The sequence below is a fragment of the Triticum dicoccoides genome, chromosome 5A (assembly GCF_002162155.2).
Source record: "Triticum dicoccoides isolate Atlit2015 ecotype Zavitan chromosome 5A, WEW_v2.0, whole genome shotgun sequence".
Taxonomy (NCBI): Eukaryota; Viridiplantae; Streptophyta; class Magnoliopsida; order Poales; family Poaceae; genus Triticum; species Triticum dicoccoides.
The window spans coordinates 371814586-371832705 of record NC_041388.1 but is presented as its reverse complement, the minus strand read 5'-3'; the positions used below and the strand labels follow the sequence as shown (position 1 = coordinate 371832705).

General features: G+C 46.0%; 2 protein-coding genes across 2 annotated transcripts; both read left to right on the top strand.

Moving 5' to 3' along the window:
- The first annotated feature begins 367 nt into the window (after positions 1–367).
- On the top strand, positions 368–3047 carry LOC119301578. The gene is made up of 7 exons (XM_037578570.1): positions 368–536; positions 614–737; positions 1029–1120; positions 1200–1278; positions 1359–1468; positions 1887–1951; positions 2565–3047. Exons 1-7 carry the CDS (start codon positions 432–434, stop codon positions 2656–2658), a joined length of 669 nt encoding a protein of 222 aa, XP_037434467.1. The 5' UTR covers positions 368–431; the 3' UTR covers positions 2659–3047.
- Positions 3048–5943: 2896 nt separating this feature from the next.
- Positions 5944–8976, top strand: LOC119301576 (subtilisin-like protease SBT1.8). The gene is made up of 2 exons (XM_037578569.1): positions 5944–7789; positions 8086–8976. Exons 1-2 carry the CDS (start codon positions 6151–6153, stop codon positions 8763–8765), a joined length of 2319 nt encoding a protein of 772 aa, XP_037434466.1. The 5' UTR covers positions 5944–6150; the 3' UTR covers positions 8766–8976.
- Positions 8977–18120: the final 9144 nt, after the last annotated feature.

Sequence of the window (18120 nt, the reverse complement as noted above, 5' to 3'; positions counted from 1 at the left end):
GGAGGAGGAGCGTAGCTCTCGGACTCACGATTTAAGAGATAAAACATTTTAAATAAACAGATATATAAAAAGGAAAACTCTCATGTTTATAAATGGCGCATGTCGCGTCACTTGTCGCAACCTAGGAGATGGGAGTGATCTTTGTAACGAATACTCCTTCCGTTTAAAAATACTTATCCGAAAAATGGATGTATCTAAATGTATTTTAGTTCTAGATACATCTATTTATATCCATTTTTACGACCAGTATTCCGGACGGAGGGAGTACTCCTCAACCTAGTGATTTCGGGAAAAACCAGAAGGGGCTCGAAAAATAACGTGGCCCGTAGATAGCCTGTTTGGGCCTCTGCCGTTGGGCCACCCAAGACGAGGAAGAGACAGAGAGAGGGGGAAAAACCGCAAAGAGGAACCGAATAGAGCACGAGAAGACCATGGCCGCTGCGGCGGGCGACGAGCCGGAGACGACGGTAGAGGTGAAGCTGCGCGCCGTCGGTCCGTCCAGGCCCACCACCATCCGCCTCCCCCCGCTCATCTCGGTCCGTAACACCTCCAGAACAACCCCCTCTTCTTGCCTCGCTCCGCCGTGATTAATTGGGGATCGGTCTCGTTGTAGGTTGCCGATCTGCGCCGCAGCGTCGCTCTCGACCGGCGTCTCCCAGAAGACCGCCTCCGCCTGGTCCTCCGGGGGACGACTCTCCCGTGGGGAGACGACACCCATGTCAAGCTCCGCGACGGGGGTAAACTAACCAGCCACACATACCCTCCTCTCTCCCGTCTTATTAGTTGTCATGCTAGATGCAAAGCTCGCATCGTTCTTCATAGCCTGTGTTGTTGTTCCTAGGACATTCTATTTCATACTTTCCGTGATTGTTCGTGATGTTCATCCACTTTTGGAATCACATACATCTTATGTGCAAGAAAATTTCCCATTAGGACAGCTAAATGGCTGTTTCACCAAGTTCTTATTTGCGCACTTGATATATCTTGTGGACGTTTATTTATGTTTCTTTACATCGTGATTTCTGTAGATAGTCTTATAGTTGCCGTGGCACCTAAACCACCTGCTAAGCATCTCCGCGGTGATGATGATGATGATGACGATGACGATGAAGAAGAACTGGTAAGGTCTCCTCAAAGTATTTCTGAATATTGTATGTTTAATCCATGCTCCTTATAACAGTTATTGGTCCATCCTGTAGAAGTTCAAGATACCTCAAACAACAACCTGGTGGAAGAAAAGGATTTTCATATTTCTTCGAGAAAAACTGAGATTGCCCGGTAACGTATATGACACGCCCCTTATTTTCTGTAAAATGGTAGTGCAAATGATCAATGTGGTGTGAATTCCACTTCTGCAGATATCTTGTTGATGGCACTATTTTCTGTCACTATGAAAGCATGGATTATCATCACACTATGGTTCCTATTGGCACCTATTGCTCGAAAGTATGAGGTCGGACCTTTATATGTAAGTAACTCCTTAATTTTCTTCTCCAATAAAATAACTATTATTAGCAGTATCCGAGCACTTCATGGTGCTGAGGTACATGTAGCATAACATATCTGGAGCCAGTTTGAACATACATATCAATTTCTGTCTAGTTTAAGGCAGGTGAATAATATGTTAATACCTGTATGTTGCTTCGAAAACTAGAAACAGGGCGTTACTACCGTACTTCAAGTGGTTTTCTCTTCCATGTATAAACCTTTAATTCATGACTCAACCATAGAAGTCGAGTACATGTAATCCTTTGTCAATTTCTTATGCCCAATGTATAGATTCTGTGTGTAGCAATGGTGCTACAGTTTCCATAGTAATTAGCAATGTTCAATTTGGTGCTAGTTTTCAGCTTATTGACAGATATTACTGTTTGCTGTCTGCCCAGATACTTGCGACAGGTTTCTTGATCATACTTCTTAACCTTGGAAGACGACAACAAGGTGATATTAGGTATGTTATCTATGCCCTTATGTCTGTGATGTTGTTGTGTAGTTTGGAGTGAAAAGTTGGCTTTTTCATTCAGAACAAATAAACATTAGCGACATAATGGTGGTCTATGCCATTGAATAGTTTTATTCTTGCAATATTGCATATAAAGGTTTCACTTGTTGGATAAAAGTTCTGCAGGAGTTTCATTACATAGGCTGTGAAGAATAGATAAATGCTTCGTCAACATCAGTAGTAATTTAAAAGCTGCCTGGACTAGTATTAAAATCTGCTCCTTTTCTTTTTGGCAGAGCTGCGGATAAAGCAGCCATACTGTCATTTCTCAAACTGTAGTCGTGTTTTGGGTAGGAATAGAATAACTGAATTCCGCAAGTACTGCTATTCACATTTTAAACTTAAAATGGAAACTACTCCCTCCGTAAAGAAATATAAGAGCGTTTAGATCACTAAAGTAGTGATCTAAACACTCTTATATTTGTTTACAGAGGAAGTACTATTTAAATCTTGCGGAGCTCATGCTGATAAACAAAATTGTGGATATGGAAAGTGTATTGGGAAGTTACAGTTCATTCTCTTGCCCTTTCCACTTTCTGAAATTATTCCATCTTCCATGCAGTGCATACTCCATATTCAATGAAGACTTCAGGGAGATTCCAGGAACATTTAACGCGGAGCGCATAGATAGAGACCTCCGGGCAGGTCAATTGTAAGTCCTTATCTGTGTTACCAGGACTGCATTTTCCAGACATTTAAGTGCGCAAATCCAGAAAAGCAGAGTTATGCACAGATATGCTGGTTTTGTAGCTGACGAGACCTCAACACTCAACAGTAAAGTTGCCTGGAAAGTGGCAAGTGCAACTGCTTTGGCCGTTTTTGCATACATTTTTAGCGCAGCCACCCCTGATTGTCATCTCCTGTGCGATGAGCAACATCACAACATAAACAGAAATTACATACATGTGCTGATGTGCGTCAGATCTACAGTACCAGGGACGAATTATCTCATGTATAACTGAAGTTAAAGTCTTGAGCCTATATGACGATGTACAAGAACGCACATCCACATCAGAAACATGCGCAGGTACATTTGTAGGAGTAATGAGAGCTACATTCGTACTACTAAGGCCATGCACAATGCAAGATGCTTAGACAGGTGCTTGTAAAAATAAATTTGTTTTTTCTGGATTAGCACACAGAAAAAAGAAAGAACATCCAACCTAACATTCCATTCCTTCCTGGGTTAGCACTTACTCTAAGAGGGTGTTTGTTTCCAGGGACTTACTGATCTAGAGACTTAAATAAGTCCCTATAAGTCCCATCTAAACCAAACAGGAGGGACTTATAGGGACTTAAAGTGGTCATTTGGGACTTATGAAATAAGACTCTCAAGGAGGGACTTTTAGGGACTTATAGTTGTAATATGGTCTTATAGACTTATAAGTCTCAGGAACCAAACATGTAGGGACTTTTTAGGGACTTGGGACTTATAAGTTGGGACTAAAAAAAGTCCTAGGACTTGTAAACCAAACAGGGCCTAAGATGGAGTAGCAGTTAGCAGCTTGTTAAAAACTTCTTGATGATGGATACGAATTTAGCATGCCACTATTGCATATCTATCAAAGAATGCCAAAGTGTCAACCGTCCTCTAATACAGTCCCCGGTTCTCACTTGTAATCAAGCAGCAGCAATTAGTGCTTCAGCCATCAGGCCGGCAATTATCACAGGCACTTAACATTAAGTTAAGTATGAAACTATGGACGGATACCATTTCGGGCGGGGTGAGGCTAACACTGTCTGATATCATGATCATGTCTGACGTGGCATGTTATTTTCTTCTTTGCTATGAGGTGTGGCATCTGAAAGAAGCTATCTCTTGCATCTTGATAAGCAATAATGCAACTGAATCATTCGATGGGGTGACCAGCTCACAGCTCCACCCATGCCAATGCGCAGCTGCGGTGCGACTGTTGAGTAACGTGATTGTATTAGGAAACATAGGTTAGACTAGGAAATATTCTGGCTTGCCTTGTACTCCAAGTAGATCATGTACTCCTATATATATGCCCACGAGGCTCAAGCAATACAACGAATTATTTCACCAATCTTCCTCTCTATCTCCCTTCTAACAGCGACTACGGCGTAATGGTGTTCAATCACTACAGAGTGTCTGTGTCCGAACTGCATTGGTGTTTTGCTATCTCGAGCTAGTTCACGGGTAACACTTGCAGGACGCATACGTTTTTCTTTTCTTTCCGAAGCGGCGGTAATTTTTTTGCCTCATCGATTAATTAAGAATAAGCTTAGATAGATTTTTTACACACATAGACTAAAGATGAGATGAGACACATACTCATATAGACCTTGTTGTAGACCGGGTATAGTAGATGCATTCGTGCTAAGGAAAGTGCGGTCCTATTTTGCGAACGATTTACCTTTGCTGTATGTGTTAAATAAGTTAACTTCAGGTTCGTTTAATTGACTTCGTCTTTCTCCCCCCTCATCTTCTTATTACCATTATAAATAAATACATGGATTTTTTTTTCTTCTTCCGAAATCATACATGGAAGTGTTGTAGGAAACATTCCCTGTCTTGTCTATATCACATGGTGTCGGCTAAATTATTGTTATGTAACCTCCAAGCATAGTCAGGGAGCTGCACGCGCATTTGGATTATCATTTGTTGATTGTCATGGGCCATGACTGGAACGACTAGAGGGTCAAACCACTTGTACGTGCAAACAAGCATTTTCCAACTAGAAGAGTGCGCATTCTGCCAGTTATCTCATCTCTTCTGGTCAGCATGGTGCGAATCTAAGCTAGTGCTGTGACAGATCTGGTGCCCCCTCTTATACAGTAAATCAGATCCGCAGAAGCTGCGTTTAAAGTGCAAGCTTCGTATTTTTCGTCCACTACTCGAAACTGGAAAGGCCACTGCGCTAGCTTCACATTATAGTGCCAGGCATTGTGGGGTTTCATGCCACGTGAGTAGTTCCTCGGTGGCCTATTTGTGTTTGTTTTCAGCCGGTTTTTCATAATTAACCAAGTAATTCTCTTCTTAATAATCGATGAGGCAAAACTTTTGCGCCTGTTTCAAAAAAAGATAGTGGTAGGCCTTCCTCTGGACTGTGGAGTCCTCTTACCTTGCAAAGTCAAGTGGCATGGCACGTACAAAGTGACAACAAAGTTACTAAGCCACGATCTCAACAGGACCCCTTGCTCGTTCAGATCAAGAGGAAACACTGACAAGTGATTTCGCTTCCACAAGCTGTCGACTATTGATTCAGAGGACCGGACGGCAGAGGAAGTGCGTCGACGACTTTCACCGGCTTTCTCGACGGAATCCAGCTAGCCGCCACGGCGAAGTCGTGAAAGCGTGGAGCCACACGGCGCACGGCGTTGCTCCGCCCGAGAAAGTGGAGGCATGGGCGACGCAGTATTAGAAAGGGGCGCGGTCGAAAGGCACGCGATCGCCGGATCGGATCACAGTGGCACGCACCGGCCACGCGCGATCATCGAGCCCGCTCTCGCCCACCGCGCGTGCTCGCTCGCGCGGCCGGTGCGCCCCATGAACGCACACAGACACAGCCTCCGCCCCACCAGCGGCACGGCACGCACTGCGGCCCGGGGCGGGCGCGTACGTGCACGGCCATGGAGTGCGCCGCTTGGAAAGACGGGGCCGGTCGACCGGCGGCATAATGGGCGCGGAGGCCGGACGCAGACACGCATCATGCACTGCCGGCCGGGCTGTGCTTGATGCCAGCCCGATCGATCGGTGCGCTTTTGTGCCCCCCCACCGCAGTACTGCCACACTATTCGTCGTGCAATCCTCGCGACGTGCAGTCGGCGCGCACTGCGGGAAAGCTTGACGCTGACACCAACGGAATTCCATGTGTGCAGGCCAGGAACGCCACACGTACTGCAGACATTTTCGGTGCTGACACTGATTGCTGATTCCGTGACATGTGGATTTTTCTTTGCTTTCACTACTAGTAATGGCGTACAGAAGAATTAGGTTTACGGCGATCGTTGTTCATGTGTGCTGCACGGAGAAATCAACATCTTCCATTAGCGGGAAGTTCGTAGGCGGCCTGCTGGCTCTATATTTGAATCGAGCGCCTCGACGGATTGTTGCCACACGCACCACTCCCTCCACTCCCACTCCCACTCCCCCACGTACGCTGCGAGGGAGGGCCGAACGCGCCATGCAGCAACCACCCCGTCTCCTCCTCGTCCTCCTCTTCTGCCTCGCCGCCTCGTCCGCGCTTGCGTCCGGCGGGGATGAAGGCGCGGCGACCTACATTGTGTACCTGAACCCCGCGCTCAAGCCGTCGCCGTACGCCACGCACCTCCACTGGCACCACGCGCACCTCGACGCGCTCTCCGTGGACCCTGAAAGCCACCTCCTCTACTCCTACACCACGGCCGCGCCGTCTGCCTTCGCCGCGCGCCTCCTCCCGTCACACGTGACCGAGCTCCGCGGCCACCCCGCCGTCGCGTCGGTCCACGAGGATGTCCTGCACCCGCTCCACACCACGCGCTCACCTTCGTTCCTCCACCTCCCGCCGTACAGCGCTCCGGCTCCTAGCGCGGACGGCGGGAGCTCCGACGTCATCGTCGGGGTGCTCGACACTGGTGTTTGGCCCGAGAGCCCCAGCTTCGCCGATGCCGGCCTGGGCCCCGTGCCATCGCGGTGGCGCGGGAGCTGCGAGACCAATGCCACCGACTTCCCCTCCTCGATGTGCAACCGGAAGCTCATCGGCGCGCGCGGCTTCTTCCGGGGCTTCGGGGCGGGCGGCAGGAACGGCTCCTCCCATGGGACCACCGAGCTCTCGTCGCCGAGGGACCACGACGGGCACGGCACCCACACGGCGTCCACGGCGGCGGGGGCCGTGGTGGCCGACGCGAGCCTCCTCGGTTACGCCCACGGCACGGCTCGGGGCATGGCGCCCGGGGCGCGCGTCGCGGCGTACAAGGTGTGCTGGAGGCAGGGATGCTTCAGCTCGGACATACTCGCGGGCATGGAGCAGGCCATCGAGGACGGGGTCGACGTGCTCTCGCTGTCGCTGGGAGGCGGCTCGTATCCGCTCTCCCGCGACCCCATCGCCGTCGGCGCGCTGGCGGCCACCCGCCGCGGCATCGTCGTCGCGTGCTCCGCGGGGAACAGCGGGCCGGCGCCGTCGTCGCTGGTGAACACTGCCCCGTGGATCATCACCGTCGGAGCCGGCACGCTCGACCGGAACTTCCCGGCGTACGCGAAGCTCGGCAATGGCGAGACCCATGCCGGCATGTCGCTCTACTCGGGCGATGGGCTGGGTGACGACAAGTTCCCCCTGGTGTACAACAAAGGCATCCGCCCGGGCAGCAACGCGAGCAAGCTCTGCATGTCGGGCACGCTGGACGCGTCGGCGGTGAAGGGCAAGGTGGTCCTGTGCGACCGGGGCGGGAACTCGCGGGTGGAGAAGGGGCAGGTGGTGAAGCTGGCGGGCGGCGTCGGGATGGTGCTCGCGAACACCGCACAGAGCGGCGAGGAGGTCGTGGCGGACAGCCACCTGCTCCCCGCCGTGGCCGTCGGCGCCAAGAGCGGCGACGCCATAAGGGCGTACGTGGAGTCGGACGCCGGCGCGGAGGTGGCGTTGAGCTTCGCCGGCACCGCTGTGGACGTGCACCCGGCGCCGGTGGTGGCCGCGTTTAGCTCCCGTGGGCCGAACAGGCAGGTGGCGCAGCTGCTGAAGCCGGACGTGATCGGACCGGGGGTGAACATCCTGGCCGGGTGGACGGGGTCCGTCGGGCCGACTGGGCTGACCATCGACGAGCGGCGGCCGGCGTTCAACATCTTGTCAGGTGAGCGCACGCTTTGCTTCTTCTGTACAAAAACTCTCGAGGATTGTACTGACCGACACGTCTTTCTTGAAAATATGGTCCTAAAACCCTAGACTTTACGGGTAGCCGTAGCAGCCATGCGAGCGTGCAATCGCTATGGTCGTCTTTAGGTGCTAGCCATGATGCTGTTAGCTTTAGCTGCAGTTCGCACGCATCGAAATGCCATCATAGTAATGACAGGCTTTAGGGCATGCGCTTGGTCTCTTTCTCCTACACTGAACCTTGATGCAGAAATAATTCGGTCTATGGTGATGCAGGGACATCCATGTCGTGCCCGCACATCAGCGGGCTCGCGGCGTTCGTGAAGGCGGCGCACCCGGACTGGAGCCCCAGCGCCATCAAGTCGGCGCTCATGACCACCGCCTACACCGTCGACAACACCGGATCGCCCCTCCTCGACGCGGCCGGCGCCAACGCCACGGCCACGGCCACGCCATGGGCCTTCGGCTCCGGCCACGTCGACCCCGTCAAGGCCCTCTCCCCGGGCCTCGTCTACGACACGTCCATCGACGACTACGTCGCCTTCCTCTGCACCGTCGGCGGCGCCTCGCCCCGGCAGGTCCAGGCCATCACGGGGGCGCCAAACGCGACGTGCCAGCGGAAGCTGTCCAGCCCCGGCGACCTCAACTACCCGTCCTTCTCCGTCGTCTTCGGCCTCCGCAAGTCGCGCACCACCGTCAAGTACCACCGCGAGCTGACCAACGTCGGCGCCGCCGGGTCGGTGTACGCGGCCAAGGTCACCGGCCCGCCCAGCATCGTGGTGTCCGTGAAGCCGGCCAGGCTCGTGTTCAAGAAGGCCGGGGACAAGCTCAGGTACACCGTCGCGTTCAAGTCGACGGCGGAGGGCGGCCCCATGGACGCCGCGTTCGGGTGGCTGACGTGGAGCAGCGGGGAGCAGGACGTGCGGAGCCCGATATCGTATACGTGGGGGATGTAGCACCGATGCATGGGCGAGTAGAATTCGTACGTGGCCGTGCCGGCGGCGTGATCGGCGTCGGCGGGGGAGATCGATGGAAGTGTTGCATAGGCTGGAAGAATTCTGGCTCCTGATTTCTGTGCTGTCCAAAAATGGATAAGGGGATTGTTGGAGTACATTTCATGGGATGGGAACAGCACATTAATAAAAGGGATTGATTTGCTACTAATAATTTCCTCACTGCCTATAGAGCAGTTGTCTCAAAACAGTTTTAGTTCATCTTCCATAAGTATATCAAGAAGCAGACACTTCAAATAAACACAAAACTAACCTCTGGTTTCATACAAAACATACCATTTCCTCTCAGAGATGGCCTGCCGGCAGACGAGATGTGCGATTGAACAATGGTTATGTTCAGAAGTACCCTAGTTATATACTCCCTCCATTCCTAAATATAAGTCTTTGGAGAGATTGCACTATGGACCACATACGGAGCAAAATGAGTGAATCTATACCCTAAATGCATCTAGATACATTCGTATGTTGTTCATAGTGAAATCTTTACAAAGACTTACATTTAGGAACGGATGGAGTAGTATTTTAATTATAACTGTGCTTGAGTATGCTTATTATAGGTTGAACTATGGTTGAATTATGCTTGTGTACTTTATTATCTATGCCTGAGTATGCTTATATCTAGGTGTGGGATGAGTATGTAATTAGTTTGGTTGATGGAATTTTATGCTTCTCTTAGACCAACATATGATTGCCCACATCACACATAGCTCATTAGCGCGAATCGTCTATGTTATTTTTGGTCTTCCCACGTAATTTTATACTAGCAACCGTTTACCACAACACACACAGCTACGTGTGGAGGGCTTGGCAAAAAAACTGAACACGTATGGTGCATATTAGGGTGGATATTTAGCATGGGTAAAAATTTCACGATCAACCAATGAAGAAAATGTGGACCCACCCTGAAACTTGGTGATTTTCCCAGAGTGGAAACCGTGTGCAATGATTTTCATTGTGCCGTGACACGTGTGTTCTAATTGGCCAGAACGCATCCCCATAAATCGCACGTCTGCACCGTAGTATGTATACAGATCGAACGCTAGTCTGTATCACCCTCACACCGAAGTGAAGTTAATCACACACGGCTAGGTCTACCAAACCATTGCCTCCAAAACGCATTATGGGACAGAAAACCCTCACCACCCAATTCAAAAAGAAAAAGAAAACTCTCACCACCCCCACGTCACAAAACCCTCACACCCCCGCCCGCCACCCCCCGGTCCCCAGTCGCACCTGCACTCCTCCGCAACTCTGCATGTCTTCGCCTATCGCGCAGCAATGATACGTCTCCAACGTATCTATAATTTTTGATTTGTTTCATGCTATTATATTATCTGTTTTGGATGTTTTATATGCATTAATATGCTATTTTATATGGTTTTTAGGACCAACCTATTAACCTAGAGCCCAGTGTCAATTTCTGTTTTTTTTCCTTGTTTTAGAGTTTCGCAGAAAAGGAATACCAAATGGAGTTCAAACGGAATAAAACTTTCGCGATGACCTAGACACCCAGGAGACTTGGAGTGCAAGTCAGAAGAGCCACGAGGCGGCCAAAATGGTGGAGGGCGTGCCCCCCAACCTTGTGGGCCCCTCGGTGGCCTCCTGACCTAGACCTTCCTCCTATATATACTCTTATTATCTCAAAAACTTCCAGGGGAGCCACGAAACCACTTTTTCACCGCCGCAACCTTCTGTACCCGTGAGATCCCATCTTGGGGCCTTTTCCGGCATCCTGCCAGAGGGGGATTCGATCACGGAGGGCTTCTACATTAACAACATTGCCTCTCTGATGAAGCGTGAGTAGTTTACCACGGACCTACGGGTCCATAGCTAGTAGCTAGATGGCTTTTTCTCGCTCTTTGATTCTCAATATCATGTTCTCCTCGATGTTCTTGGAGATCTATTCGATGTAATACTCTTTTGCGGTGTGTTTGCCGAGATCCGGTGAATTGTGGATTTATGATCAGCTTATCTATGAATATTATTTGAACCTCCTCTGAATTCTTATATGCATGATTTGATATCTTTGCAAGTCTCTTCGAACTATCGATTTGGTTTGTCCAACTAGATTGGTTTTTCTTGCAATGGAAGAAGTGCTTAGCTTTGGGTTCCTAGTGACAGAAGGGGAACCGACACGTATTGTATTGTTGCCATCGAGGATAACAAGATGGGGTTTTCATCATATTTCTTGAGTTAATTCCACTACATCGTGTCATCTTACTTAATGTGTTACTCTGTTCTTATGAACTTAATACTCTAGATGCAGGCAGGAGTCGGTCGATGTGTGGAGTAATAGTAGTAGATGCAGAATCATTTCGGTCCACTTGACACGGACGTGATACCTATATTCATGATCATTGCCTTAGATATCGTCATAACTTTACGCTTTTCTATCAATTGCTCGGCAATAATTTGTTCACCCACCATAATAATTCCTTTCTTGAGATAAGCCTCTAGTGAAACATATGGCCCCCGGGTCTATTTTCCATCATATAAGTTTCCGATCTACAATTATAGTTTCCTATTTACTTTCTTTTGCAATCTCTTACTTTCCGTTCCATAAACCAAAAATACCAAAAATATTACTTTACCGTTTATCCATCTCTATCAGATCTCACGTTGCAAATAACCATTAAGGGATTGACAACCCCTTTATTGTGTTGGGTGCAGGGTTGGTGTTTGTGTTGGGGAATGCAATATTTCAAAAAATTTACCTACGATCACGCAAGATCTATCTAGGAGATGCATAGCAACGAGAGGGGTGAGTGTGTCTACGTACGCTCGTAGACCGAAACCGGAAGCGTTTAGTAACGCGGTTGATGTAGTCGGACGTCTTCGCGATCCAATAGATCCAAGTACCGAACATACGACACCTCTGCGTTCAACACACGTTCAGCTCGATGACGTCCCTCGGGCTCTTGATCCAGTTGAGGCCAAAGGAGAGTTCTGTCATCACGATGACGTGTCGACAGTGATGATGAAGTTACTGGCGCAGGGCTTTGCCTAAGCACTACGATGATATGACCGAGGTGTGTAACTGTGAAGGGGGGCACCGCACACGGCTAAGACAAATCTTGTGTGCCTTTGGGGTGTCCGGGACTCCGAACAACCTTCGGTACATCAAATCACATAACTCATAATACAAATCGTCATCGAACGTTAAGCGTGTGGACCCCACGGGTTTGAGAACTATGTAGACATGACCGAGACACATCTCCGGTCAATAACCAATAGCGGACCTAGATGCTCATATTGGCTCGTACATATTCTACAAAGATCTTTATCAGTCAAACCGCATAACAACATACGTTGTTCCCTTTGTCATCGGTATGTTACTTGCCCGAGATTCGATCGTCGGTATCATCATACCTAGTTCAATCTCGTTACCGGCAAGTCTCTTTACTCGTTCCGTAATGCAACATCCCGCAACTAACTCATTAGTCACATTGCTTGCAAGGCTTATAGTGATGTGCATTACCGAGAGGGCCCAGAGATACCTCTCCGACAATCGGAGTGACAAATCCTAATCTTGATCTATGCCAACTCAACAAACACCATCAGAGACACCTGTAGAGCATCTTTATAATCAGCCAGTTACGTTGTGACGTTTGATAGCACACAAGGTGTTCCTGTGGTATTCGGGAGTTGCATAATCTCATAGTCAGAGGAACACGTATAAGTCATGATGAAAGCAATAGCAATAAAACTAAACGATCATTTATGCTAAGCTAACGGATGGGTCTTGTCCATCACATCATTCTCTAAGGATGTGATCCCGTTCATCAAATGATGACACATGTCTATGGTCAGGAAACTTAACCATCTTTGATTAACGAGCTAGTCAAGTAGAGGCATACTAGGAACACTATGTTTTGTCTATGTATTCACACATGTACTAAGTTTCCGGTTAATAGAATTCTAGCATGAATAATAAACATTTATCATGATATAAGGAAATATAAATAACAACTTTATTATTGCCTCTAGGGCATATTTCCTTCAGTCTCCCACTTGCACTAGAGTCAATAATCTAGTTCACATCGCCATGTGATTTAACACTAGTAGTTCACATATTTATGTGATTAGTTCACATCTCCATGTGACTAATACTCAAAGGGTTTACTAGAGTCAATAATCTAGTTCACATCGCTATGTGATTAACACCCAAAGAGTGATCATGTTTTGCTTGTGAGTGAAGTTTAGTCAACGGGTCTGCCACATTCAAAGTCGTATGTATTTTGCAAATTTTTTATGTCTACAATGCTCTGGACAGAGCTACTCTAGCTAATCGCTCCCACTTTCAATATGTATCTAGATCGAGATTAGAGTCATCCAGATCGGTGTAAAAGATTGCATCGGCGTAACTCTTTACGACGAACTCTTTATCACCTCCATAACCGAGAAACACCTCCTTAGTCTTCTAAGGATAATTTTGACCGTTGTCAAGTGATACGTCTCCGTCGTATCTATTTTTCCAAACACTTTTGCCCTTGTTTTGGACTCTAACTTGCATGATTTGAATGGAACTAACCCGGATTGACGTTGTTTTCAGCAGAATTGCCATAGTGTTATTTTTGTGCAGAAATAAAAGTTCTTTGAATGACCTGAAAATCAACGGAGCATTATTTGGGAATATATAATAATTATTGGAAGGAAGATCCACGTCAGGGGGTGCCCCACCTGTCCACGAGGGTGGGGGCGCGCCCCCTGCCTCATGGGACCCCTGACGCTCTGCCGACCTCAACTTGGACTCCATATATTCACTTTCGAGGAGAAAAATGGAGAGAGAAGGATTCATCGCGTTTTACGATACGGAGCCGCCGCCAAGCCCTAAACTCTCTCCGGAGGGCTGATCTAGAGTCCGTTCGGGGCTCCGGAGAGGGGAATCCGTCGCCATCGTCCATCACCAATTTCATAATGCTCACCCCCGCGCGTGAGTAATTCCATCGTAGGCTTGCTGGACGGTGATGGGTTGGATTAGATTTATCATGTAATCGAGTTAGTTTTGTTAGGGTTTGATCCCTAGTATCCACTCTGTCCTGAGATTGATGTTGCTATGACTTTGCTATGCTTAATGCTTGTCACTAGGGCCCGAGTGCCATGATTTCAGATCTGAACCTATTATGTTTTCATCAATATATGGGAGTTCTTGATCCTATCTTGCAAGTCTATAGTCACCTATTATTTGTTATGATCCGTTAACCCTGAAGTGACAATAATTGGGATACTTACTGGTGATGACCGTAGTTTGAGGAGTTCATGTATTCACTATGTGTTAATGCTTTGTTCCAGTACTCTATTAAAAGGAGGCCTTAATATCCCTTAGTTTCCAATAGGACCCCGCTGCCACGGGAGGGTAGGACAAAAGATGTCATGCAAGTTCTTTTCCATAAGCATGTATGACTATATTCAGAATACATGCCTACATTACATTGATGAACTGGAGCTAGTTCTGTGTCACCCTAGGTTATGACTGTTACATGATGAACCACATCCAGCATAATTCTCCGTCACCGATCCATTTCCTACGAGCTTTCCATATATTGTTCTTCGCTTATTTACTTTTCCGTTGCTATTGTTATCATCACTACAAAATACCAAAACTATTACTTTTGCTACTAAACACTTAGCTGCAGATATTAAGTTTCCAGGTGTGGTTGAATTGACAACTCAGCTGCTAATACTTGAGAATATTCTTTGGATTCCCTTGTGTCGAATCAATAAATTTGGGTTGAATAATATACCCTCGAAAACTATTGCGATCCCCTATACTTGTGGGTTATCAAGACTATTTTCTGGCGCCGTTGCCGGGGAGCATAACTCTATTCTTTGAGTCATTTGGGATTTATATCTGCTTATCATTATGAAGAACTTGAAAGACGCTAAAAATTTTTTATCCCTCAACTATGAGGGGAGGTAAGGAACTGCCATCTAGCTCTGCACTTGATTCACCTTTTGTTTTGAGTAAGCTTGCAACACCTAGACCTGCTTCTGCTATTCATTCTGGTATGTCGCTGATGATGCCACTTCTGCTATGCATGATACTTATGATGAAACTACTTCTATGCTTGATACTACTGTGCCACTTGGTGAATTTCTTGATGAAAAACTTTCTAGGGCTAGAGAGAATGAAATTATTGAAACCGATAATATTGATGAAAGTGATGATGAAGACTCTCCCCCTAGATATGAATTACCTGTTGTGCCTGAGGGCTATGTTATGGATGAAGAAACTGCTAGAGATTTTCTTGCTTGCAATGATAGGAGTGATCTTAAGAAATTATTAGCTAAGCTGAAACAAAAAACTCTGAATGCTAGAATGAAATATGATCCTGCTTATGCTACTTCACCTATCTTTGTTACTGATAAGGATTATGATTTCTTTGTTGATCCTGCGATAATTACTTTAGTTGAATATGATCCTTTCTGTGGTTATGAATCTGAAACTGTTGTGGCACATCTTACTAAATTAAATGATATAGCCACCCTATTCACTAATGATGAGAAAACTCGCTACTATTATATCCTTAAGATATTTCTGTTCTCATTAAAGGGTGATGCTAAGATATGGTTTAATTCTCTTGATCCTGGTTTTGTGCGTAGTCCCCAGGATATGATTTATTACTTCTCTGCTAAATATTTCCCCGCTCATAAGAAACAAGCTGCGTTAAGGGAAATATATAATTTTGTGCAAATTGAAGAAGAGAGTCTCCCACAAGCTTGGGGGAGGCTTATCCAATTACTTAATGCTTTGCCTGATCATCCTCTTAAGAAAAATGAAATACTTGATATCTTTTATAATGTACTAACCGATGCTTCCAGAGACCACCTGGATAGTTGTGTTGGTTGTGTTTTCAGGGAAACAACACCGGATGAAGCTAAAATTCTATTGAATAATATGTTGACTAATGAAAGTAATTGGACACTTCCTGAACCAACTCCTAAGCCAACTCCGAAGAAAAGGGGTATTATATTTCTCAGTCCTGAAGATATGCAAGAGGCAAAGAAATCTATGAAAGAAAAAGGTATTAAAGCTGAAGATGTTAAGAATTTACCTCCTATTGAAGAAATACATGGTCTTAATTTACCGCCTGTTGAAGAAATACATGGTTTTAACCCATCACCTATTGAAGGAATACATGGTCTTGATAACCCGATACAGGTAGTAAAGGTAAACTCTCTCTATAGATATGATAAAGCTGAAATCCCATTTACTAAGTTTGCTAGCCCATGCTTGGATGAGTTTGATGACTTTATGGTCAAGCAAGAAAACTTCAATGCTTATTTTGGTAGAGAATTAAAACACAATGCTGATATGCTTGAAGACTTGGGTGATTATATGGCTAATGTTAAAGGTGAACTTAAACTTATTAGTAAACACGCTTCTATGGTTACCACTCAAGTAGAACAAGTACTTAAAGCTCGGAATGATTTTCTCAATGAATTAAATAATAAGAATAATGATAATGATGTTAGAGTTATGCCTAGAGGTGGTAAAATGACTCAGGAACCTTTGTATCCCGAGGGCCATCCTAAGAGGATTGAGCAAGATTCTTAGAGAAATATTATTGGTGCACCTAGTCCTTCTAAGAGGAAGAAAAAGAAAAATGATAGGACTTTGCATGCTTCTATTGAACCTGTTATTGACACACCTGAGAATCCCAATGATATTTCTATTTCTGATGCTGAAACACAATCTGGTAATGAACATGAGCCTAGTAATAATGTTAATGATGATGTTCATGTTGATGCTCGACCCAGTAATGATAATGATGTAGAGATTGAACCTGTTGTTGATCTTGATAACCCACAACCAAAGAATGAACGTTATGATAAGAGAGACTTTGTTGCTAGGAAGCACGGTAAAGAAAGAGAACCATGGGTTCAGAAACCCATGCCTTTTCCTCCTAAACCATCCAAGAAAAAGGATGATGAGGATTTTGAGCGCTTTGCTGAAATGATTAGACCTATCTTCTTGCGTATGCGTTTGACTGGTATGCTCAAAATAAATCCTTATGCTAAGTATATGAAAGAAATTGTTACAAATAAAATAAAGATACTGGAAGCTGAAATTTCCATCATGCTTGCTAATTATACTTTTAAAGGTGGAATATCTAAGAAACTAGGAGATCCCGGAGTACCAACTATACCATGCTCCATTAAAAAAAACTATGCTAAAATTGCTTTATGTGATCTTGGAGCCGGTGTTAGTGTTATGCCTCTCTCTTTATATCATAGACTTGATTTGAATAAGTTGACACCTACTAAAATATCTTTGCAAATGGCTAATAAATCAACTGTTATACATGTCGGTATTTGTGAGGATGTGCCTGTTGTGGTTGCAAGCGTTACTATTTTAACGAACTTTGTTATTCTTGATATTCCCAAAGACGATAACATGTCTATTATTCTTGGAAGACCCTTTTTGAATACTGCAGGGGCTGTTATTGATTGCATCAAAGGCAATGTCACTTTCATGTTAATGGCAATGAGCATACGATACACTTTCCGAGGAACAACCTGAAGTTCATAGTATAAACTCTATTGGAAAAATTCCATCGATTATTTTTGCAGGTTTTGAATTTCCTCTTCCTACTGTCAAGAAGAAATATGATATTCTTATTCTTGGGGATGTGCATATCCCTGTTGAGGTAACCTAGTATTATTCGAAAATTCTCTGGTTCCATGTTATTCGGAATGAGTTTGTTAACAAGACCTGGTCAACCTTGTTAGTGGATTCCTTTTGATGAGCATGAGATGGATGAATTTAGAAAACACAACTCTCTGTACCCTCTTTTTACTTTCTATTATTTATATTAAATAAAGCAAAAATAGTAATTTCTGTCTGTTTTCTGAATTATCAATGCAATGAAAAATACCCCAAAAATAAAAGTTCTCCAAATGCCCTGAAATTTAAATATGATTTTTTCTGGAATATTTGAGAATATCTGGCACTGAGAACACAGCAGGGGGAGCAAGCACCTGGCCACGAGGGTGGAGGGCGCGCCCCCTGCCTCATGGGCCCACGGTGGCTCCCCTCCACTTATTCCAGCTACCACACACTCCTTCTTCCTCCCACAAACACCACTAACTAGCTCAAACCCGAGTCCAAGCTCATTTTGCTGCCATTTTCGATCTCCTTGCTCAAAGCACCTCTCACAAAACTGCTTTGGGGGATTGTTCCTTGGTATGTGACTCCTCTAACGGTCCAATTAGTTTTTGTTCTAGTACTTTATTCATTGCATATTTTTGCTGCTTAGGTGACCCTGTTCTTGAGCTTGCATGTCATATTTATGTG

Coding starts and splice junctions, on each gene's coding strand:
- LOC119301578 (XM_037578570.1), top strand. CDS start 432: ATGGCCGCTGCGGCGGGCGACGAGCCGGAGACGACGGTAGAGGTGAAG. Junction 1,121..1,199: donor ATGACGATGAAGAAGAACTG/GTAAGGTCTCCT, acceptor TCCATCCTGTAG/AAGTTCAAGATACCTCAAAC. Junction 1,279..1,358: donor AGAAAAACTGAGATTGCCCG/GTAACGTATATG, acceptor CCACTTCTGCAG/ATATCTTGTTGATGGCACTA.
- LOC119301576 (XM_037578569.1), top strand. CDS start 6,151: ATGCAGCAACCACCCCGTCTCCTCCTCGTCCTCCTCTTCTGCCTCGCC. Junction 7,790..8,085: donor GGCGTTCAACATCTTGTCAG/GTGAGCGCACGC, acceptor ATGGTGATGCAG/GGACATCCATGTCGTGCCCG.